The 26,209-nt window shown below is 35.6% G+C and overlaps 1 protein-coding gene across 1 annotated transcript in view; it reads right to left on the minus strand.

Annotated features, from left to right (window-relative positions):
• atg7 (ATG7 autophagy related 7 homolog (S. cerevisiae)) overlaps positions 1 to 26,209 on the minus strand; it is a 122,948-nt gene that overhangs the window by 69,415 nt on the left and 27,324 nt on the right. Inside the window, exons 12-16 of the mRNA XM_052111723.1 lie at positions 25,210 to 25,368; positions 7,913 to 8,107; positions 5,888 to 6,041; positions 3,527 to 3,603; positions 3,215 to 3,330 (exon numbers count right to left, since the gene is read on the minus strand). Of these exons, the coding sequence (XP_051967683.1) occupies positions 3,215 to 3,330; positions 3,527 to 3,603; positions 5,888 to 6,041; positions 7,913 to 8,107; positions 25,210 to 25,368 (701 nt within the window). The remainder of the gene's footprint in view (positions 1 to 3,214; positions 3,331 to 3,526; positions 3,604 to 5,887; positions 6,042 to 7,912; positions 8,108 to 25,209; positions 25,369 to 26,209) is intronic.

Raw genomic sequence — 26,209 nt, forward strand, 5'->3', positions numbered from 1 at the left:
AGAGTCACATAGAGTAACCTCCTCATGGTCATGATTAGGGGTTCTCGCTCTTAATGGGGCGCATGGTAAGTTGTGCATGGGTAGCGGAGAATAGCATAAGCCTCCACATGCTGTGAGTCTCCACGTGGTGTCATGCGCAGCGAGCCACGTGATAAGATGAGCGCATTGACTGGCAAACTTGTACTATATATTAACAGCATATAGTTCATTTGAATGTGCACACTTTTTGGTCTGAAATTAATAAACATACTTTAGAAATAATGCACACAATTTGTGAATGTGTACATTTGTACTGGGATTTGTAGTGAATTAAAATATATCTTAAAGTCAAGAGATATTTAAAGAATGTGATATAAGTCACATTAGTTTTAAACATAATAACAAATTATAATTACAATAAATTTTATTTGTATAGCACCTTTCATACCTCAAATGCAGCTCAAAGTGTGTAACATACCAGAAAATAAAAGTCAATAAAAATTACTGAATAAAAATTATATAAAAAGTAGATAACATTAAAATGTGAATTAATTTGAATTATATACATTAATCATATAATTGAATATATACACACATACATACATATACACACAGAAATGTGCAAAATCTTCGGCACATAAGATGTTTCACAAAAACATTTGTCTTAAGATGGTTATTTACTGTATAACTTCAGCTTTAGTGTGTCACTCCCAAATATTATGTTTGCAAATAGAATAGAATAGTATAATATATATATATATATATATATATATATTTTATAGGAGTTAAACATAGTTCTCGATAATAAAAAACAAAAACGTCATCGGTTCAGCCACCCACGGTTTGGGAAGCATTGGCACCGCTGTCGGTTCACCTCAAGTTTAATGACGCATCTGGAGCACAAGATTTGGTCAAGAAAAAAAAGCATCAAACAGACACGGTTACAACCTTCGCTAATGCACCTGAATGGATCTGTAGATGGATATGCTCTGCCTGTGTTTTACGTGGGTCAACTTGATGACATCACTGTTCTGCAAGTGTTTTGTGTAGCTGTAAATGGCAAGAGGTAAAAACGAGCCACTGATAGAGAATCCCCCTGCAATTCTCCTTTCTGGGAGCATTTTTTTTTGTATTCAATTAAAACAGCAAAGGTCAAAATACGTTTACAAAACAGGCACTGTTTGCAGACATCGCTCGACATGAGTGCTGTATACTGGTAATAAATATCAATAATGCACATGAGGGTTTATTTAAACACACATGCAAGTTCTTCCTGTTTCCTCGTACGGCAGTAATCTATTGTGAGGGTCAATAATGCGCTTTGATTAATGGTATTAAGATGCCGTTATAGTAATACATTGATACATGATTAAACTATTATGCCAACATCACCGAGGGAAAGAGCCGCAGTTGAGCTAAAACTACACATTCCATTTTTAAGCAGGCACTCCGTGCTAATTCAAACAGACATGAAACAATAACCAAAGTGCTTGGGGTGTTCATATGTGATTTCCACGTATTATTAAAATCAAGCTGCATTATCTCAACATCCCTTTTCGTTTCCATTTTAATAGCAAGATTATTCCTTTTACAGTTATGTACAGCTTCCAATACTGAATATATGTTGAGACGAATTTAAAGTGCACTTTATGTTAATACATGTAGTGTAATTAGTGCAGTATTAACTAAGTTAAAATGTTGATTTAGTAATTAGAGAATTTTTGTTTTTGTTTTTTTAGTTAAGGAACGAAAATTAACCATGGTTTTACTATAGTAATATTGTAGTAACCATGACCATGGTTTTCTGAGCAGAATTCATCGTTTTGATACAATTAACCATGGTTTTATAACAGTAATAGTGTAGTTTCTATATAGTAACCATGATTTGACTATATATTGTAACCATGACAGTAACCGTGTTTATATTGTGGTTACTATGACTTAACTACAAATAGCATGGTTAAAATTGGTTACTGTTGTGAAACCACGATTGTTATTTAAGTGCAAACCTGTTGAAGTGTTAACCAAATAAATTATTCTTCGGATTTTGCAGTAACGTTTTTTTTCTGAACAATGCAAATACCAAACCGTACCGAAACGTGACCGTAAAACCGTCATACAAGCCGAACCATAAGAAATTTGAACCACTACATCCCTAATATATATATATATATATATATATATACACACACACACACACACACACACACACAGTTTCATGAAATCCTTTTTAAAAATATATACAATTAAATTATTAAATAGCCTACTTTAGCCAAGGTTAAGACAAGTAAATGGTAAATGGTCTGCACTTATATAGCGCCTTTTTAACCTTAACGGTATTCAACGCGCTTTACACTGTGACTCATTCACCCATTCACACACACACATTCATACACCAATGGCGGCAGAGCTGCGCGAGCAACTTGGGGTTCAGTATCTTGCCCAAAGACACTTCGGCATGTGGAGTCATGTGGGCCGGGATTCGAACCACCAACCCTGCGATTAGTGGCCGACCCGCTCTACCAACTGAGCCACAGCCGCCAAACAAGTCTTGTTTTTTTTCATGTTCATACAGTATGGATGCTATACAACTGAATGTAGACAATGTAAGTCAATTGCAAGACCATTCTCCACTATGTTAGTTAGTTAGTTAAAATCCTGAAATTTGCTTTCATACAAAATCATGCACATAGAAACGGGAGAGTTAATTCTTGACAAAATGTAAAAAAAAAAAAAAAACACATGAATGAAGGGTTTGCGCAGAACGGGACAAAAACAGAAAATATCGAGAACACAGTTTTTGGCGAGACAGTGGAGCAATTTCAAGGTGTTTTCTTTTGGCTTTCGCTTTCCAATGTATCATTCTCCTCTTGCACTCTTTCACTCACTTGCTTTTGGCTACTGTTCATTGATGCTTTCTCGCTGATGGGGACAGAGTACACACCTGATGGCTGATTGGTCAGCTTTCAAATGGGTTTACATAGCATAGCAATCTGTCAAATAATCAAAGAGTGTCTCACAAGTGCGCAAACTAAAAGAGTAGCAGCGGCATGCACATGCTACGATTTGGGACTACTTTTTGCAGACTAGTCGCAGACTCAAAACATCAAAAGTGAGGAGTTTGGATCTTGTAGTGTGCCCTTGGCTTATACTGATATGGATTTGGACAGATGTGGGATTCAGCCGGGATGTTATGATATAGTGGGAAGTTTTACTAAATGAATGAAGTACATACCCCTCTGGGTGTTGAAGTATAGATACCATCAGTTCAACAGCCAGGGCTCCAGCGATCATAGCAAGGCCAGGACGGCTCACTGTACACTGCTGGTCCAGAGTTCTATCTCTAGTGGACTAACAATTGGAAAAGGTTTTACTTTAGTGGATTAAATCAATTACAAATCATAAAAAAACACATTCATTATTTTTCTTTGATCCTGGCTGATTGACCAGGGAATCCAAGTCTATTTATTTATTTTCTTTGGCTACATGATTCATTTTATACTTGAATAACATATGTGTACTGTATGCAACTATGATTAGAACTCACATCTCCAGGGGCAACCACATCGTTACAGAAGTAGCAGCCAAGACGGTGTCCCGGTATGTTTGAGAACAGAGATGCTCCTGATGATGTGAAAAGATGAGGTTATGATGTGTACCAATCCTTGTAATGAATTGATTTAAACCAATTATACTTTGTGTACAAATGTCTGTAATAAAACAGAACATGTCTTGAGGTTTATAAGCATCCCCATAAGGAAGGACAACTTTATGCCATCCCATAAGAAAGCCGATAGTTGCACAAGGGGGTTAACCTCAACAAACAATCTTAAATATTTTAAACTAGAGTATAACTAAAAGAAGAACAAAATCACTATAGATGAATTTTACTTGACTTTTACATTTTATTTATTTATGTCACTTTTCTAAGCCTGGAAATTACAATATTACAATTCCCTGATATTTCCAGGTTTTCTATTACATGTCTCCACAATACTTTACATAAACTATGATGAACTTTTACATTTCTTTAATGAACAATTGCTTGGAATTGACGTGTTCAGTGATAAAAAGAATTTGTAGGCCAACCAAGAAGCATAATTAACCATAGGTTCCCTCAGGTCTTTTCAAAGCATTTTTAGAATAGGTTTTCTATTTATGAGTTAAATCAGATCTGTGGTTAGCATTATTTGAGATACTTTCATGTTATGTTCTACAACATAAATTACACACAGTCATACCTTAAATGAACATTAATTTAAAAACTACTATCAAGAGCAGACTTCGTGCTTGGACCCCTAATAAAGTGCTGAAATAAATATAGTAGCTACGCTGATAATGTCAAACATCATTGGTTCTTGCGAAGTCACAATACGTGCTGAGAACTAATGAGCTTTGATGTTATCTACATAGTCATCATATCTGATTTCAGCGCTTTATTAAAGATTTGATTGGATTTGAGAGTGAATAACAAATGTCATTCTTTTCATCACACAAAGTGATCTTATCTATTCAGAAGACTTAGAATATCAATTACATTTACTGTGGTTTAAAGGGAGTATGACATCTTTGGCATAAAAGAGTTAATTACTATAAAACATCCTGTAAGTTTCAGAACTCAAAACTTTCTCTGCAATAAAAAAAAAAAAAAAAAAACATCTATTGAAACCAAGCTGCAAATGTGCATCATTCTCTACTGCCACGATTTTGTGCCTTTACAGCAAGACATCAACGCCTACTTTTACATAATCGCACCCTCGGCCCTCCCACTGATGCCCAGTTGGACTAGGAGAGCTTAAAAAGGATAGAGCTGGACAGAAAGATCTACTATTCATGCACACCAAAGGGTACTTACACAGGACACCTATCTTGACTATTATTATTGTTTTATCTAGACATGAACTAGACAGATGTCTTTGATCAATGTAAAGTGTCTCACACCACTTTTAAAAGATGCTATGTGAAGTTATACTTAAGGATACCCATATTCTGTACTAAATTTATCCTAGATGTGTTCTTGTGCCCATCTGCGCAAATTTTAATTGTTGGTCTACGTAAATATGCACTAGATGGACGTCATTGACCAATTTGATGTGTTTCTGGTGGTGTGCGTCATTTTTTTAAAACAGAACAAGTTACACTTCTAAAAATGCATCTTGTTTTGCTCCGGCTGTGACAAATGTATCCCGTTCTGTGTGTAAACAGACATTTAAGATGTGAGATGTCAAGGTTGTGGAGACCAGAGTCTCTGTTTTGGCCTCCGTTGAAGTATCCCAACATTAGGAAAGAGAGACTGATGTTTAACACTTCTCAATGTGCTTGATGTGCGTTATGTGTAAACCCTGAAATATAGTTTGTTGTGGAGCTGGTTTATTCTCTTCAGATTGAGTTTTAAATATATATGGCTTTTTGAGGCGCTGCACGATGTTAGCCAATCATAACAGTGGCAGTTTAAATGTACGTCTAAAACCAAGCGTTTTAATCAGAAAGCCAGAGACGAGATATAAACTGATCATATATTACTAAATTATGACTGTTTTTGTGATTAAATTTTTTTGGAAAACTACTAACATTATAAGTGGACCTCAGGGAAAATATTTTTTTTTAAACAAAAGTCACCATTGACTGTAATTAAATGTCCAATAAACTGAAGAATTTGTAAAATTCTCCTTTGTATTCCAAGATAGAAAGAAAGTCATATGTTAACAATGATAGGATTTTAGTTTTGGGGTAAACTATTCCTTTAAGGACTACAAACTGAACAGCGCTACTTGATGTTCATGTCAACCTCTGCTTCTGTACGAGTTAAATATTACTTTACAGTGATCTCTAAATATCCTGATTTAAAATCTGCAATGAAAACAGGGTGTCTGGAAAATCAAATATCAGAAGTTATTTTTAATCTTACCTGGTGTTGTAGTGACTGCTGGTGTTGAGGAGGAGGAAGAGTTGGAGGAAGCAGACATGGGACTGGAGTCTTCACATTGGGACTCTTTGGGTTTCTTGAGGCCGTGTCTCATTACCACAAATGTGTCGAAGCCAAGAGCAGCATTAACTATCAACTACAGTCAGACAGAGGTTTGCAGTCAGGACATGACTGAAGCAAAATCTTTTAACCAACTGGTGTCAAAGTGATATTTATTGGATGTATGTTAACAAAGATATCCAAGCAGAGTAACCAAAAGTGTAGTTTCTCAAATTAACTATGGACAGGTTGCATTTGACAACCACAAAAATCTAAATATTTTTTATCTTAATTTGTAAGCAAGAAATCTATAGGAGTATCATTTAAACCTTCTTAGTGTGAAATGTTCTGCTTAAAAGTGTGTTTATGCTATTATCTTTAAAAAATGACACTTGGCATTGATATTTTGCTATCATATGCAATAGTATTCAAGCTACTTGGCATTCCATATAAACTTCAAGCTGCTAATATGGTTAGTCTCACATTAAATCAAATGAACAATCTATTGTACTATGGATAGGGCTGTATTTTGACATAGTAAAAATAGACTGCGTTGCATTTTGTTCAATGAAGTTAGTAACTCTGTATGGGTTATAGTTTGCACAAAAGCTGGTGAATGACAAATATGCATATTTAGGGTTTTATGGTATGCTATCTTAAAGGAATAGTTCACCCAAAAATTATAATTCTCTCATTTACTCACCCTTATGCAATGAGGATGTTTTCAAAAATAATGGCATGAACATTTTTTTATTCATCCATTAACTTTATACTAAGTGCAGTAGAAACATGAAAAAATTATTTTAGTAAACATAGAAAAAAAAATCTAAATTTGGTGTGACCACCTTTAGTCACATAGCATATAGCACATTTGGTCGCATATATGAGCGATTTACTTATCGGTTGCCACTTTTACCTTATTGGTTGATTTACTAGGGTTGCTGCTTAGAGATGAAGATGAATCTTTGTTTTTAAGAATAAAAATTGAGATTGTTCAAATTAAGATTGTAATGCATCTGAAAAATCAATATTTTTACCAAGCCCCACTCATATGTGTTTCTCCTTCGGAACACATACAAAGATATTTGATGTATAAAACACTGTGTATGTATCAAGCTTAAGCTAGAATATTTGAGTTTTAAAAGCATGATTGTGCCAAGAAGACTGCAGATGTCAAGATTTATAATAAAAAGGAGTTACATTGTGGTATGATTCTCACACAAAACCAATCGTATCGCATCAGAAGACATGAATTAATTCACTTTATGATGCCTTTATGTTCTTTTTGAAGTTTCAATGTTTTTGAATCTATTGACTTGCACTGTATGACTATAAACACATCATACATCTATGAAAATATCATTGCTTGTGTTCCACAGAAAAAGTCATACGAATTTGAGAAAGCATAATGGTGAGTAAATGATGAGAACATTATGATTTTTGGGAGAACTATTCCTTTAAACTTCTCAGACACTAAAAATCTCATCGGATTTAGTGTGAGTAGTTTGGGTGTGAAAATGTATTTGCATTTTGTATGTAATTCCCATAATTTTGTGGAATAACATTTGGTGTGAACAGACCTTTGCAAAAGTAATTACACAAGTTCTAAGTAAAATTAATAAACAAAATTTAAGAAAAAAATATAAAAATTCCAGTGTCACGTTGTTTATGCTATTGCCACTTTAATAATTTATTATTAAACAAATGTGACAAATGTGTGATATGTGTAATACTTTCAATATTGTGAAAATTTTACTTTATAGAAGCATCGTATTTTATTAGACCGGGTTTAAATTGATATTTTAATTTAAATTGAAGGTTTTAAAATCAGATACTGTATAGAGGACAAACCATGTAAAAGTTACTAACAACTATGTCAATAACCCACAGAAAACATAATGCAGCCATGGGGGGTGTGGGGGAGTGGATTATATAAATAAAGATGAAAGACTGGTAGGAGGAAGCTACCTTTCTTTGGCTTGCAGCGATGACTGTAGGAAGCCAGCGGCTCTCTCGTGTGTCCATCAACAGGAAGACCACATCATTTTCTGAGATAAGCTTCTCCAGCTGTTCCACATCCTTCTGAGCTTGGCCGATTGTTGCCTCTGAAAAGTTCACCGGGTGGCCTGGCATGGGTATGCTCATGTTATAGCCCTCTGCATTCTAAAAAAGAATTTTATAAAATAAATGGCACTTTATTTAGAAATCCTTCAAACAAAGAAAATGTTACTTGTAATTCAAAGAGGTTTAAAAAAAATGTAATGTATTGCATGTCAGGGAAGGTATATATTCTTGCAGAAAAATACAACTTAATGATCTTGCTTGATATAATTATTAAATAAATCAATAAATACACTATGTAAATTAAAAAGTTAATTACTACGTATAAATACATTTGATAAATAAATACACTTATTAAATTTAGTAAAAAATTATTTAATTAAATAGTAACCATTTTATGAAAGCAATAAGGCACTCACAGCCGTGCATTATTTTGAATGTAATCACTCACACATTGCTTACAGCTGCCTCTGTGTATTACATTGTGAGAAAAGTGCTAGGCATAAACAAGTTAAGTAAAAACAACAAGGACAAAACAAAGATTAAATTATTAGTAAATAGGTATCTTAAAAATAAAAAGTGATCCGAGTCCACGTTGACTTGCAAGGGATTTCTATGAGTTTGCAAAACAAAGATTGATACTGAAAGACATTTTTGGCTCATCCATTTTGAAATGTCTAACAAGCAGCTAATCAGGCTTTTTACAGCCTTGATCTTTAAAAGGTATACACATATGCAGCTGTGTCATGTGCATAGCTATGAATGTTTACCCCATATGCTTCCTGATTACATTAGCTAAAGGTCACATACACAGTGAAAAGAGCAGAGGTCCTACAACAGAACCCTGTGGGACTCCACAAAATAATTTTCCAAAGTCCAAATAAATTATATTCATCAAGCAGGATTTAAGTCATTACTGTTAAACCAACATGGTCCCTGAACATCCTAACCAGCTCTCAGTTCAGTGAATAAAAACAATGTAAAGCACTGTATGAAAGGCTGCACTGATATCAACCAAGACTAAAACGGAAGCATTGTTTATTGGTCTTTGATCATTCTGTATTATTTGTGTATTATGTTAGAATGAAAATCTGACACTAATTTCTCAAAAAGATAATCAGTAACTACATCTCTATTTAACTGAGTAAACAACCTGCTCCAAAATGCACTTTAAATGAGAAAGTCAAAAATGGCCCTAGAAATGCTAACATAAATCTAATATTTGAATTTAAAGTAGGGGGTTTCATAGACATTTGGCAAAGAGAATGGAAATCTGTTTAAAATGAACCTTATTTACTTTCTTAAAGGGATAGTTTAATTACGGTCTCATCCTCATGTTGTTCCAAACCAGTATGACTTTCTTTCTGCTGTGGAACATCAAAAGAAATTACAAGAATGGTTGCACAGGTTTTTGTCCTTTAATTAATAGAGAATAGTGACTCTGGGCTGTCAAGCTCCAAAAATATTTGCAAATATTTGATTTGGGAGCTGCAAAAACTACTTTAATTTCAGTTTGCTCATAACACAAAGTGAACGGATGACTTAAGATCACTTGGAATATAGTGCACATGGACTATTTTAACAGTGTTTTTAATGGTGTTTGTTAGTCCTTTTTGGAGCTTGACAGTCCAAGTCACTATTCACTTTCATTACATGGCAAAAACCTGTATGACATTTCTACAAATTTCCTCTTTCATATTATCCATAAGAAAGTCATATCAGTTAGCATCAACATGAGGGAGAGTAAATATTGAATTCATTTTATAGGTTAATTTTATTGCATTTATATTCCCAAATTCAAGCTTTTAATTCAACAATCTTCTTCAACTGCTGAAGCGGCCATAACAGCCATAAATGTCAACTCCCAAATTTATTTCAGAATTAAAACATTTCCACCTCAAGAAGCTTTATGACACTGTGTTCAGGAAAAGAAATCAAAGCTATAACTCTAAAATGCTTAAATAATGAATACACTGCAACACGAGTCAAAGTAAAACATTTAAATCAAATAAGAGAAATACCGGTAATCAAGATTTGCAGTTTCAAAAGGAAATATCAGGGATAGTTATAAAAAAATTTATAAGCTTGAATAAAAAAAAATTGTGTGTGTGTGTGTGTGTGTGTGTGTGTGTGTGTGTGTGTGTGTGTGTGTGTGTATATATATATATATATATATATATATATATATATATATATATATATATATATATTTTTTTTTTTTATTTATTTATTTTTTTTTTTGTGGTTGCAAAGGAATGAGATTTTCACGGTACAATAACAGTCTCAGCAAATATCATGGTTTCACAGTATTACATAATTATTATTATCAGTTACAATGACCCTTAAAGGAGTGAAAACAGAACAGTTTTTTTGTTGAACAAACACTTAATACATAATAATAAACACATAATAATTTAAACTTGAACCCATTTTTATTTTTTTAATGGAAGTATGTGTAAAAAGTCTCTCTTTTGAAAATTAATAGAATAAATAAGAAAGCTAACAGAACTATAATAATAATAAATATAATAATTATAAACATGATTAAAAAATAGCATGTAACTATAACATCCTATATAACTAAAGCATGTTAGTTTACATTTTAAATTAACTACAAAATTAATAATAACTTTTAAAGTAATGTCCTACTATTATTAACTATTAACACACTGTAGGTGCGTGACAGTGCAGCCAGACTGCTCCTGTCTGTACCTTTAGCTTAAGTGGTTCTCAACTGGTTTTGCTTCAGGACCAGATTTTACATTTGAAATCAAGTGGCGACACACCAAAGTAAAAACGTAACCTGTATTTATTGAATCCTGGGTCACATTTCCTTATATGTTGCATAGTTTTCTTCATAGTTTTCAAGTACAAGGACATTACAAGGCATTAAGATACATTATTTTTAATGTTGATGTCAATAACAAAATCTACAGGTAGTTCTCTCCCACTTTTAAAAATTGAAGAGCATATTTACTTATATAAGTCCATTATTATCCTGTTTGTTTCCTAATTTCAAACAGATATAATTCAAACAGAACATACATATTACGCAGGAGGAAAGGCTCCTCATTACCATGGTTAGGTCAGTGTAGCTAGTCTTAAATAATAGCAATAATAATAAAAAATTATAGTATTTATGAAAAAATAAATACTAGCTGAAACACATCTTGAAACTTTAACTAAAACTGCCACTGTTGATATAAAATGAGGTCTAATAGATTCAGTGCTGTTTGGCATGTAAGGGCTGCCTACTGTTTGAGAGGTTCGACTTGACTTTCTCCGTAACACTTTAAACTAGAAAAGTCTCCCTAGAATTGAAATTGGTCACATCAGTTTTGAGGTCTGTGCTCAGCAATATCAAAGGAAGCCCGGTTGTTGCACGCCAGAGAGGAGATCATGATCACGAGTTGGTTCCATTACACTCGTGCGAAAGTGCAGATGAGAAACCTTTAGCTGATTGCGAGATTATCATTAAATCTGCCTCGGTAGTCCTAAATAGGCTACCACTTGGGCGGCCGCCGAAATAACTTCAATGGGAGAACCATGGCATTGTTCTTTCCCTGCTGTCTGCGACCCAGTCCAAATAGACCTGTGACCCACCAGTTGAGTGGGTCACAGGTCCCCAACACTGCTCTAACTCACTCACACAATCACTTATGTCAGACCCCCCCCCAAGCCAGATATTTTCTCTGCTGCATGTGTTGCGCAAACTGACGAGTCTGAGTCAAGGTGAGATTCTCCGTCCGGTTGCATTGTTTTTCTCAATACCGAAGATAAGCAAATGTACATGGTATGAAAAACGGCAATTTTCATACCGTGATATACCATGAAACCAGTATACCGATGCAACCCTAATATATATATATATATATATATACACACACACACAAACACGCTGGCGGCCCAAAGTTTGGAATAATGTATTTATATTTATGCATTTGGCAGACGCTTTTGTCCAAAGTGACTTACAGTACACTTATTACAGGGACAATCCTCCCGGAGCAACCTGGAGTTAAGTGCCTTGCTGAAGGACACAACGGCGGTGGTGGCCGTGGGGATCGAACCAGCGACCTTCTGATTAACAGTTTTGTGCTTTAGCCCACTACCACCACCACCACCACCACTACACTTCAATAATGTACAGATTTTGCTGCTTAGGAAGGAAATTGGTACTTTAAAGTGGCATTCAACTGATCACAAAGTATAGTCAGGATATTACTGATGTAAAAAACAGCACCAACACCTAGACAGACCCCATTTCTAGCAGCCATCACTCAAACAGTTCTTCCTTGTGTAATCATGTTAAATTGCTAATTTGGTACTAGAAATTCACTTGCCATTATATCAAACACACTTGGAAGCAGTTTGGTTCCTTAATTGAAGCTTAAAATTGTCTTTGTGTTTGTTTTTGAGTTGCCACAGTATGCAATAGACTGGCATGTATTAAGGTAAATATTAAGCCAAAAATGGCAAAAAAATTATTTCATCCTTAATTAAAGTTCAAATAATTCAGGAGCGTGACATGTAAATAAGCACAAACTCCAAAACTGTCATTCTCTGTGCGGTCAGAGCCACATCAACCAGTCGTGGAAGAGACCCAATGTGAGCGGGAGTCGAGACCGGGAGAGATTTAAAGTTCCACCAGCTGATGTGCACTCTAACACGGAGACAATCGTCTCTCACCCCCGCTCGCAACATCATCATCATGAGATCATCATGATAAGATCAATCTTGTGTGAAAAATAACACTAAAATTACAACAACAATATATATATATAGAGAGAGAGAGAGAGAGAGAGAGAGAGAGAGAGAGAGAGAGAGAGAGAGAGAGAGAGAGAGAGAGAGAGAGAGAGGTTTTGGATAGACAAGATTGACAAATGCTTATCAATAATACTCTTATGGCTAAAATGTTTATATTGTTCAGTGACTAAAACTACATTAAAAATGCCCAGACTTTTTCAACCAAAATGACTAAAAACAATAAATGGTAAATGGTCTGCACTTATATAGCACCTTTTTAACCTTAACAGTTAAGCGCTTTAAACTGTGACTCATTCACCCATTCATACACCAATGCTGGCAGAGCTGCCATGCAAGGTTTTGTGTTTACGTGTTTTTAACGTCAATTTTTTGATCAGTATGGTACCACATCCGCCTCATTTTGAGCCAGGAAAAACCCTGGTTATATGGCGATATTTTGGCTTTAAGATAACCGACGCTGAGCAGAGAGCGGAACTCTGCAAAATTTGCTAAATTAAAGTTGCTACATCACGTGGCAACACGACAAATTTATATCAGCACCTGAAACAGCACAGAGAAAAGTAGAAAAGTGGGATTTCAGAAAATTATCCACACACTGGACAAGAGATACCAGTGATGAGTAGAACTTTTTAGAAAGAGGATTTGGAAATACCAGTTGGTCATAAAAAAAAAAAAAAAAACATGATTGAGTGAACCACACTTTTATATCCAGTTTCCTTTTCAAAAGAGTTTATACAAAGTACATCCTGCTTAAATGTCCCTGTTTGTTTGGACAATCTTATTTTCATGAAAATGTTTATGTTCTTATTTATTGTTCTATTTTATTTAGGTGTAATATTGAGAAAATAACAAGTTTGCAGTAATACAAAGATGTTATTATTTAATTTAGTGAAGATATTTGAATTTGAAAACACTGTTATTTACAGTGTTTTTTGTTGCTAGTTTGTATGTTTGAGTTGAGAAATACACATTTCAGCATTATCAGTAATCTATTTGTGCATTTTCCTTGATAACCAAGCAAGTTGACTCATGATACGATTTGTTTATTATATTGCAATAGCATATCGCAATATTAACCTCAATAATCACAATATGACATTTCCCCCAAATTGTGCAGCCCTATTGTGGATGATTGGTGTATATCAAAGCCAAAAAATCCATCATCTATTTATGGTGTGTGCCCTGTAATGAAAACGGAAGACATGACCACATTTCTGCTGAGGTGAATAGTGAGTCACATATCATCTCATCTCATTCCACTATCTGAAAGAGGCTGTACAGTGGGGGAGTGTGTGTAATAATAACAGTGTGGATATCCGGCTCGCATAATTGGTACGACATATGCAGGGGTTCTGTGAAGGTAAAATGTGTGGGCTAATTAGCTGAACAGGGGACCAGATCAATACAGGATAAGGGGATGAATTAATGATGACGAGAGAGTAAACATAGCAGATAATTTCATTACATCTGCCAACACAGAGATGATCAAAATGCAAATATTATTTAGCCTGGTGCACACAAAAAAAATCCCTTATAATATCGTCCCAAAAAAAAAAAAAGAAATTCTGCCATTATTTACTCACATTTTCCCAAGAATATAAAGGGGGGTTAGACAGGGTGTTAGGGATTGACCGCCTCAGTCCTTTATATGAGGGTGAGTAGAAGATGACAGAATTATCATTTGAATTTTGGCACCGTCCACGCACACAAAGTGTCAGCAGCTCAACTGTCAGATGGTGCATATCTTACGTAAGGATATCACTCTCGCTCTTGTTTTAGCACCTCCGTTCTTTGCACTCGGAAAAATAACATTTGGAGCAAATGAAGAAGTTGGCATGAGCGAGACTTTCATAATGAACCCTTCTGAGGTGTGATCATATAATAACTTGACCAACAAGGGTGCAATCTGATGAAGGCTTATGCATTAATATAATTGCTTTGACAGATGCTAAGGTTAGAGTGATAAAAAGTGACCCATGAATTTAAATGTTGAAATAGGGGTAACAGTTATTAGCAAAAAAAATATTAAATAAATACAATTTCAAAGTTTTTTTCTTTTTCTTTCTATTTGTTTAAATGTTTTTTTAATCTAACTAAATAAACCTGACAAACTAGGTTACACCAACAAAAGTAATTTTTATCTTAGATAAGTAGGAAAGCTTGACATGGCTAACAACAGTAACATAAGGAGAGAGGGGCTTAACACAGACCACAGCTTTTAAACTCTTCCTGGTTTTCTTTCTAAATGTACAGTAGTGTGAATGTGGAATGTGCATTCCAAGCACAAGACAGCATTTAGCATACTGCAATGGAAACGATACTTGAAAACATTTACCAGTTTATGACACATCCTTATAGATACAATTACAGTGACTTCACACAGAAGGCAACGCAATTCAGAGTTCATTAGAGCAGCACCTTTCAGTGGTGGATATGAGCAGGGCTGCAGTTTTAATAACATTTTAAGCATTATATAGATTGACAATGTTAATCGGCCGATTTTTTGCATTTTTTAACATATCCAAGTATATCAAGCCGATTATTAGGCTTGATATATTAGGCTTATTATCTGTGGGCAGCCTAGTGTTGTTGAAGAACACGTGTTCGACGCGATTGAAGGAGTGGCTTTGGTAAGCTCGGATGTTATCGGTTCTGCTGTCGGTACTGGAGAAATTAAGAAAATACATTTATTATTGCTATAAAGAGAAAGTTATTTTATCTCGCCAGCCATTTCTATGTATAATTATATGAACCCTTTGTCTGTGATGCAATTGAGCTATTCGCAGTCAGAGACAGAGAGAGAGAACTCGCTCACACAGTGCCACAGCGAGCACAACACGAGCCCTGCTTAATGAGTGACAGAACTAAACATTCAAAAGGTAGCCTGTTTACACTTTAGATCTGTGATATTAGTCTGATTTTATTTTAGATTTCGCCTTCCAAAGATTATAAAAAGAATATTTTTACATAAGCTGCATTCTGTCTAGCACAACTTCCTTCCCTTCACAGCGGTGCACTGACATTTCTCCCTAAAACTCAAACTTAACGTCAGAATCAGCACGATCGGTGATTGTTGTAAAATGCAGTCCAGCTACTGTTGCTAAATTGCGGGACGCGTTTAATAATAAAAAGAGCGCAAGAGATACCGTTCCCAAGGCGTAGCGCTCGAAACAGACCACAACGAGACAAGCAAAGTATAGGCTACTTTGGGTTTCATGTGCGCGTCTAAACGATCAACTATACACAAAAATATGTCAAAACGACCGGCTTGGAGATTCACTTTAACACAGTTTATGTCTTAAATGGACGTAGTTATGGAAATAGTTGGGAAAGAATATGGCGCATCAGGAGCCTATTAGACTCGGTCTTAAAGGGGAAGCAGTCTAATAAACATGCTGACGATTGAGCCATTACTGCGAATCAAACAACAAAAGGCAAAGAGAAAATCACTTACAGCTCTTGAATGAATAACTTCTGCATTAATCTATCTATGATAAACTATGCAGTGTTATTTTACAATTGATTACTTTATTAGATTTCTTTTTAGACCACACCTGAACAGTAATGTTAGTAGACCTTCCTGAAATTAAATCACTGTGCCTATATAACGTTAATCTTTGTTTGATATATATATATATATATATATATATATATATAACAAAAAGAACCCGTTAAGAATACCGTTGAAGTACCGGATCGATAAGCAGTATCGGTAAGAGTAGTAATACCATTAAAACCTTAACGATACCCATCCCTAGTTATGCCTGTGCTTCTCTTGGATGCTCTGAATATTGGATTACGTGTCTGGATTGCCCCTTAATTAAAGCTGCATTTGGATCTCAACCTTCGTGTCTCGGAGCAGTTCGTAACACCTGCTTTGTTTATTTCATATATTTGTTATACATTATTTATACAATATGTTTTTACATTATACATTTTTAATTTAAGTGTACAAGTGTAGATTGGTCAAGTGTTCAATAAATATATTTGTTGAGAAATTTTGTCTATCTTAAGTAATTATTTGTGTTACATTTTATCTTTCAAATAAAAGGTTCAAATAAAAGGTTAAAAACAAGCACATATCGGCCAAATATCGGCCAAATTAAATCGGCAGCATTAATCGGCCATCGGCCGACCCGGATTTCAAAAGATCGGCATCGGCCTGAAAAAAAAACAATATCGGTCGACCTCTATTGTTAATGTTTATAAAAGTTATAATAAAGAGGCCTCTATCGTTTAAATTGAATAAATATATGTAGGTCCTTTCAGAACTACCAAAACCAAAAAATTAAAACAAAATTACTTTGTTCAGTAGGCCCGGATGATTATGTCTGAAATGTAACAGGTTGATGCCACAGAGTACAATAAATAATATTTGACTTAATAACAGCCAGTTTAGATTGAACAAGTTACTTAGTGCATTCAAAACAAATGCAAAGACATAATATAGAAGTATTACATTATCTTTATTTGCATATCTGTTAAATAATGCATTCCTATCAGCCTAATCACACATTGGATTCAAGAAAGAGAAAGTGGCTGTTCACAACAAACACATCCTCGTGCTAAAAAAGCTAGATGAATACAGCAGAATGCAGGCATCTTGAGATGCTCCTGTCTAAAAAACATGGCACTCCAGCACAAGACACTGAAAAACAGCGAGACCCAGCAGAATGGTCAAAGACATCTGTCTAGCACTTGTTTCAGAAACACATTATTTCTTATTGTTAAGTCATAACCCTTTTAAAAAATACCCAAGAGATTTTCTGTTTATATTTTTTGACAAAATTGCATAGACTTTTGACATTTTTAGGGAAATATGTAATATTTAATATGTGTCTTTGAAAGTAGACCCCAATTAGATAATGCCTATTTATGTAAACAGTCTCTATGTAGATTGTTCATTTTTACAGGTTTGTTCAAAAGTCTTCGGCACATAAGATGTTTCACAAAAGCATTTGTCTTAAGATGGGTATTTATATATTCAGCTTAAGTGTCAATAGGAAATATAAATGTTAGACTCACAAACTTTACTTTTTCAAATAGAAAAGATCAGAATAGAAGAACAGGGAGCCCTTCAACAGATGTCATGGCCCCCAAAAGCCCCCCACTGAACATCGTGTCAGTCTGAGATTACATAAAGAGACAGAAGCAATCGAGACAGACTAAATAAATAACTGTGGTGAATTCTCCAAGAAGCTTGGAACATCCTATCTGCCAACAACCAAGAAAAACTGTGTCCAGGTGTACCTAGTAGAATTGGTGCTGTTTTAAAGGCAAAGGCTTTTTTATGTTTACTGGACTTTGTATGATATTACTTAATAAATGAAAACTATTTATGTCAATATTGTTGAAGACATCCTCACTAAGCAACAATTTTCACAAGTGCCTAAAACTTTTGCACAGTACTGTGTGTGTATATATATATATATATATATATATATATATATATATATATATATATATATATATATATATTAATTAGATAATAGGTTAATCTAACACATCTAATAATTCTCAGGGATTTTGTGCCTCTCTTGCTTTAAAAAGTAATGGAACCCATCAAAACGTGCCCTGTGGAAAGTGACAAATAACAACAACCTTTAATTGCACAAAACTATCATAGTCCTCACAAACGAACAAATACCTATTGATTAAGCATAATAACAGATTGTGAATAGTGAAATTATTTTATTATTTGTATAATTTTTTTTATTACTTGTGTGTTCACTTATTCAGTCCTACTGTGTGGAACCAGAGATTATTTAGTAGAGATGGGCCACTCCTATTAAAATGAATGGGAGAAATTGGAACGCTCAACCAAGAAACACAAGAAATGCTGTTAGACACACAGACACATGCTTGAACAAACTTAATAAAATTTTTAAGAACAGAACAGATGACAGAACAGCTGTCCACACTGACCCACTGTCTGACCCGCTGTTTGTTCGGATGCAAGCAGTCTCCTGGAACACGCGTATGTAAAGGGTTCTCACACTTTCTTTGTTTCAGTCTTCTGAAAAATTCTTGCAAGAATAGTATCATCTATGCGAATGCTGCAAATGACATCAGCCCTTCTCAGCTGAGTTGCTTTGAGTTTTTGAGCTTTATTTCCACAGAGCAGTTCATTGTGAGTGCAAGTCTGCAGGGTCACTTTATATATAGCCTATACATCTGTGATTAAATCATGAAATAAAACAAACACGTTAACCTCGAATAATGATTTATATTTCAGTGATTATTATCATCATTATAATTATTCTGTTTACATTTATAATTGTTTTTAAGTCTAAATTTGTATTAGTAATTTTCCGCCTGTTGTTATAGACGTATAGTTGTGTGACGGTAAATGGAAAAGTGGTTAAATATGATTATTCGTTAACCACTTCATTATTTTAATTGCTTTTATTTTTTCGTTTGAAGTGCAATTTGAATTTAGAAATGTCTTTGGTTTACATTAGTTTAATAAATACATTTAATTTTCAATGCAAAATCACTAACACGAGAATATTCACTGGGGTTTGACGATGTCATTGGATATTTGTGATTTTTAAAAAAAAATAATCCCTAGGAGGGAACAAAACTAATTTATTCACACAAATTCAAAGTTTTTACCCTTCCGAAGCAACTAAACTGGGTCCTGGGATGAAAGGTAATAATATACCAACATTAAACCCGCAACAACCTAAAATAAGTTATGTATTTGCCCCGACAATGAAATACCCGACCGGTAGTCCATGATGGAGAGAATGCATGGATGAAGTAGGTTTGTTGCCAAAGAGATTTTGCCCTTCACAACTGTTGTTAAGCCATCTTTCAAAAAGTTGAACAACACACATTTTCTTTGTACTTTTTAGTTAAAATAAAAAAAAAATATATATATATAATGTTCAAAGTTTGAAATCAAGCTGCCTTGCATTATTGTGTAAACTATTGCTTAACGAAAATTACCCCATAGTACCACTTAGCGTACCAGCGGTAATACCGGTGTTAGTTGGTTTGAATGTGAACACCGCACCAGTGAGAAAATTATATCGTGGCAAGTCTAATGTCAAGATTTAAAGCCTACCTAGGCAAATAATAACACTATAGATTTGTAACTGTACATAAATATTTCAAAATTTACAGACTAACAATTAAAAGTTTTAGTGCTTTGTATTTTCGAAATTCTAATTAACATAGCAACAGATCCAATAAACATTTGAACAGTAATGAAATGTTTATGAAGAGTGATTGTCTTAAAATGTTTACATGCCATTAAAAAAAAAGTGCTAAATTCCAACAATAAGAATCTGTACTTTTATTTTACTTGGAATGTCAATGTTATGGGCACCGACAATTTGCTTAATGCCTCTTTAAGAGAATCCGGCTTGAGTACATAATACAATATTGAAAGCACTCTGCACAGTTTGTTTTGTTTAATCGCTTGAGAGCCGTAAAGTTCATTTTCATACTGTGATGCTGTTGCATCTACAGTGAGGAAAATAAGTATTTGAACACCCTGCTATTTTGCAAGTTCTCCCACTTAGAAATCATGGAGGGGTCTAAAATTGTCATCGTAGGTGCATGTCCACTGTGAGAGACATAATCTAAAAAAAAAAATCCAGAAATCACAATGAATGATTTTTTAACTATTTATTTGTATGATACAGCTGCAAATAAGTATTTGAACACCTGTCTATCAGCTAGAATTCTGACCCTCAAAGACCTGTTAGTCTGCCTTTAAAATGTCCACCTCCACTCCATTTATTATCCTAAATTAGATGCACCTATTTGAGGTCATTAGGTGCATAAAGACACCTGTCCACCCCATACAATCAGTAAGAATCCAACTACTAACATGACCAAGACCAAAGAGCTGTCCAAAGACACTAGAGACAAAATTGTATACCTCCACAAGGCTGGAAAGTGCTACGGGAAATTGCCAAGCAGCTTGGTGAAAAAAGGTCCACTGTTGGAGCAATCATTAGAAAATGGAAGAAGCTAAACATGACTGTCAATCTCCCTCGGACTGGGGCTCCATGCAAGATCTCACCTCGTGTGGTCTCAATGATCCTAAGAAAGGTGAGAAATCAGCCCAGAACTACACGGGAGGAGCTGGTCAATGACCTGAAAAGAGCTGGGACCACCGTTTCCAAGGTTACTGTTGGTAATACACTAAGACGTCATGGTTTGAAATCATGCATGGCACGGAAGGTTCCCCTGCTTAAACCAGCACATGTCAAGGCCCGTCTTAAGTTTGCCAATGACCATTTGGATGATCCAGAGGAGTCATGGGAGAAAGTCATGTGGTCAGATGAGACCAAAATAGAACTTTTTGGTCATAATTCCACTAACCGTGTTTGGAGGAAGAAGAATGATGAGTACCATCCCAAGAACACCATCCCTACTGTGAAGCATGGGGGTGGTAGCATCATGCTTTGGGGGTGTTTTTCTGCACATGGGTCAGGGCGACTGCACTGTATTAAGGAGAGGATGACCGGGGCCATGTATTGCGAGATTTTGGGGAACAACCTCCTTCCCTCAGTTAGAGCATTGAAGATGGGTCGAGGCTGGGTCTTCCAACATGACAATGACCCGAAGCACACAGCCAGGATAACCAAGGAGTGGCTCTATAAGAAGCATATCAAGGTTCTGGCGTGGCCTAGCCAGTCTCCAGACCTACAGGTCCTTCTCAAAAAATTAGCATATTGTGATAAAGTTCATTATTTTCCATAATGTAATGATAAAAATTAAACTTTCATATATTTTAGATTCATTGCACACCAACTGAAATATTTCAGGTCTTTTATTGTTTTAATACTGATGATTTTGGCATACAGCTCATGAAAACCCAAAATTCCTATCTCAAAAAATTAGCATATCATGAAAAGGGTCTCTAAACGAGCTATTAACCTAATCATCTGAATCAACTAATTAACTCTAAACACCTGCAAAAGATTCCTGAGGCTTTTAAAAACTCCCAGCCTGTTTCAATACTCAAAACCGCAATCATGGGTAAGACTGCCAACCTGACTGCTGTCCAGAAGGCCATCATTGATACCCTCAAGCAAGAGGGTAAGACACAGAAAGACATTTCTGAACAAATAGGCTGTTCCCAGAGTGCTGTATCAAGGCACCTCAGTGGGAAGTCTGTGGGAAGGAAAAAGTGTGGCAAAAAACGCTGCACAACGAGAAGAGGTGACCGGACCCTGAGGAAGATTGTGGAGAAGGACCGATTCCAGACCTTGGGGGACCTGCCGAAGCAGTGGACTGAGTCTGGAGTAGAAACATCCAGAGCCACCGTGCACAGGTGTGTGCAGGAAATGGGCTACAGGTGCCTCATTCCCCAGGTCAAGCCACTTTTGAACCAGAAACAGCGGCAGAAGCGCCTGACCTGGGCTACAGAGAAGCAGCACTGGACTGTTGCTCAGTGGTCCAAAGTACTTTTTCGGATGAAAGCAAATTTTGCATGTCATTCGGAAATCAAGGTGCCAGAGTCTGGAGGAAGACTGGCGAGAAGGAATGATGGTCTGGGGTGCCATGTCAGCTGCTGGTGTTGGTCCACTGTGTTTTATCAAGGGCAGGGTCAATGCAGCTAGCTATCAGGAGATTTTGGAGCACTTCATGCTTCCATCTGCTGAAAAGCTTTATGGAGATGAAGATTTCATTTTTCAGCACCGACCTGGCACCTGCTCACAGTGCCAAAACCACTGGTAAATGGTTTACTGACCATGGTATTATTGTGCTCAATTGGCCTGCCAACTATCCTGACCTGAACCCCATAGAGAATCTGTGGGATATTGTGAAGAGAAAGTTGAGAGACGCAAGACCCAACATTCTGGATGAGCTTAAGGCCGCTATCGAAGCATCCTGGACCTCCATAACACCTCAGCAGTGCCACAGGCTGATTGCCTCCATGCCACGCCGCATTGAAGCAGTCATTTCTGCAAAAGGATTCCCGACTAAGTATTGAGTGCATAACTGAACATAATTATTTGAAGGTTGACTTTTTTTTTTGTATTAAAAACACTTCTTTTATTGGTCGGATTAAATATGCTAATTTTTTGAGATAGGAATTTTGGGTTTTCATGAGCTGTATGCCAAAATCATCAGTATTAAAACAATAAAAGACCTGAAATATTTCAGTTGGTGTGCAATGAATCTAAAATATATGAAAGTTTAATTTTTATCATTACATTATGGAAAATAATGAACTTTATCACAATATGCTAATTTTTTGAGAAGGACCTGTATACCCAATAGAGAATCTTTGGAGGGAGCTCAAACTCCGTGTTTCTCAGCGACAGCCCAGAAACCTGACTGATCTAGAGAAGATCTGTGTGGAGGAGTGGGCCAAAATCCCTCCTGCAGTGTGTGCAAACCTGGTGAAAAACTACAGGAAACGTTTGACCTCTGTAATTGCAAACAAAGGCTACTGTACCAAATATTAACATTGATTTTCTCAGGTGTTCAAATACTTATTTGCAGCTGTATCATACAAATAAATAGTTAAAAAATCATACATTGTGATTTCTGGATTTTTTTTTTAGATTATGTCTCTCACAGTGGACATGCACCTACGATGACAATTTCAGACCCCTCCATGATTTCTAAGTGGGAGAACTTGCAAAATAGCAGGGTGTTCAAATACTTATTTTCCTCACTGTATGTTCATTTAAGTATTCTTTTATTTTGTGTCAGTAAAGAATACTGTTATCATTCTGCAATACAAGGAATGAGGATTTCTGAGATTAACTGATTGAGATTTTCCACACCGGCAATGGGTTTTGGTGTTAAGGGCAAGGATGTCTGTTTTGTGTCTACCACTCATTTGATTTTAGGACACTATTGGTTAGGTTTTATGATAAAGTTTTAGGTTAGGGAGGTATGTTTTACTCATTAAAACCTTCATCTAACATTCTCCTTTATAATCTTGTCTAACACCCTTTCACTCGCTTTTGGCGCCCCCCACTGGACATTTCACTGGAAAACTGCAGTGAAATGAGTAATAAAGCATGTAATTTAGTTTTGCAAAAACATTTGCCACAGTTAAGTAATTTTCATGAGATCAGGCTGGCTGTGTGGTGCCTCCACATAATGAAAAAGACCCATTTTCAGCATTAATAAGCATAAAAAAAGTTTAATCTTTATGCATTCAAATGGATGCTAGCATATGGGATTTTATGAACTGTTATTTATATGTACTGGGACTTATTCTAACCGTTGAAAACTATTTGTCAAAATAGCTTTAATACCTATAATACTGTAGATATTAAGCTAAACTAAAACTATTTTGAATCTGATGTAAATTTTTCTGTGAAAATACTTTCTCCTGTCCAAGCTTCATATGCAGAAACAACTATAAGTAAGCCATTAAATGAATGTTCCAGGTTCAATACAAGTAGTAAGCTCAATCAACAGCATTTGTGGCATAATGTTAATTATCAAAAAAAGTCCATGCAAAAGGGAGTTATACCCTCCCACAGACAACACTGCTCAAGAACCAAAAGAAATGGCTGGATTGTAGTCCAACCATTTCTTCCGTAAAGTATCTACGTCAATGCCTGCCTAAGGGCTACTTTGGCCTGCCCTCAAACAAAGGTAGTTCTAGCTGAGGCCAGGATGAGTTGGGTTAGTGTTGATGCCATGTCGGAAGATGCTGTTTTCTTCACTGCAAAAGCAAACCTCTTTGTTTGGACTTCCAAAGACAGAATTGTAGAATCAGTGGTTAAAATGTATTTGAATTATTTAGCAGTTCAACCACAACCAACACTGGATTTTCAAGACGTTACTCCAGAAAGATTGTGCAGTTCCCACTTTGCTGGGACAATCTGGTGCTTCAGGATCACAACCTGTAAGTAGGCTTGATTATTTGTGGATTTATCTGCTACCGAGAAGGTGGTTGGGATCGATCAGCTTGTTCTTCCGAACTTTCATTATTTAATTCATTATCTGCAAATACCGACACCACTGTTACCATAGTTACAACAGTGTTTACAGCTGTTAAGGAAGCCTGAAACTCAGTTATGTTACGGGCGTAACATTTCTGACACACGCTCTACGTGGTAGACCAATAACAACAGACTAGGCCAGCTGACCAATCAGAGCAGACTGGGCTTTTCAGGAAAGGGGGGCTTTAAAGAGACAGGACCTAAACCAGAGCATTTGAGCCAGAGGGTGAAAATAGGTTAAGCAGAAATGTACAGTATGTGAAAAATAAGGTGTTTTTTTTTTTTAAACATTAAAGCATGTAAACCTATTCTAGTAGAACCCCAAAATAAAATCATGAACCTGTAAACTATCATAATATGGGCTCTTTAAAGTGAGGCACTATCCATTGCCATTGTATTGAAAAAGTTTCTTCTTTCAAACATCTCCTTTAGTACTTCACATAAGAAAGTCAAACAGGTTTGGAAAATGTAATATTTCTTCAACAAAATAAATGTTAAATTCCTCACCACACCAGGAAAGATCTTCTTCAATCTGTCCACTGAAGCAAGAGCTTTTGACTTCCCTCCACTCAGACAGTCTTCAAATTCATAGAGCGGCTGCCGCACTGGGTTTGAGAATGAGATTTTTGCATTGTCCACAAAGGTGATCTGTCTCACACCCCAGCCCTCAAGAAAATAACAACAGAAAACATTAGGACGCTCAACATTTTTAAAGTAACTTTTTGTAATCACAAGTAATCAATGTAATTTTTAACTATAATCCAACGTGAGGTAAGCTTCACGAGAGGATGGAGTCCAAGCGGTGTCTCATGTGACACATTCGCATGGCCATGGACACAGATGTAATCTTCTACACTTGGTTGAGGCTTCCAGGATAAGCAAACAAATGCACCATTGTGAGTAAAGAAACAGATAAATACATATCTAAACCAAAACTAACCAAGTTACTTTCAAGTATTTCTCGTCCTCAGTTTTAAACAGCGCTGCTCTTCTGTCTGTGACTCACGTACCTCAGTTCTCGCATATTTTAAATGCCAATGTGTCACACATGTGTACTGCTCTTGACCAGAAGTATGATTTAGAGTAAAAAAAAATACTTAAATATTTTTCTTTTTTGCACCAAAAGCGATCGTGTCACTTTAGAAGACATTAATTTAACAGCTGGTGTTGTATGGATGACGTTTATACTGATTGTCTGTGATTTTTGTAGCTTTTAAAGAGAAATCTCCATTCACTTGCATAATAAGGACCAACTAAGCTAAGATATTTTTCTATTTCTCTTCAAATGTGTTCTGGTGAAGAAAGTAAGTCATACACACCTGGAATATCATGAGGGTAAGAACATAAATGAGAGACATTTTTGGGTGAACTATCCCTTTAAGTAGTCCAAATCAGCAGTGAAAGGGTAAAATTAATGTATACATACTGATATATATATATATATATATATATATATATATATATATATATATATATATATATATATATACAATTTAAGAGGGTTTTG

The sequence above is a fragment of the Xyrauchen texanus genome, chromosome 39 (genome assembly GCF_025860055.1).
Source record: "Xyrauchen texanus isolate HMW12.3.18 chromosome 39, RBS_HiC_50CHRs, whole genome shotgun sequence".
Lineage (NCBI taxonomy): Eukaryota > Metazoa > Chordata > Actinopteri > Cypriniformes > Catostomidae > Xyrauchen > Xyrauchen texanus.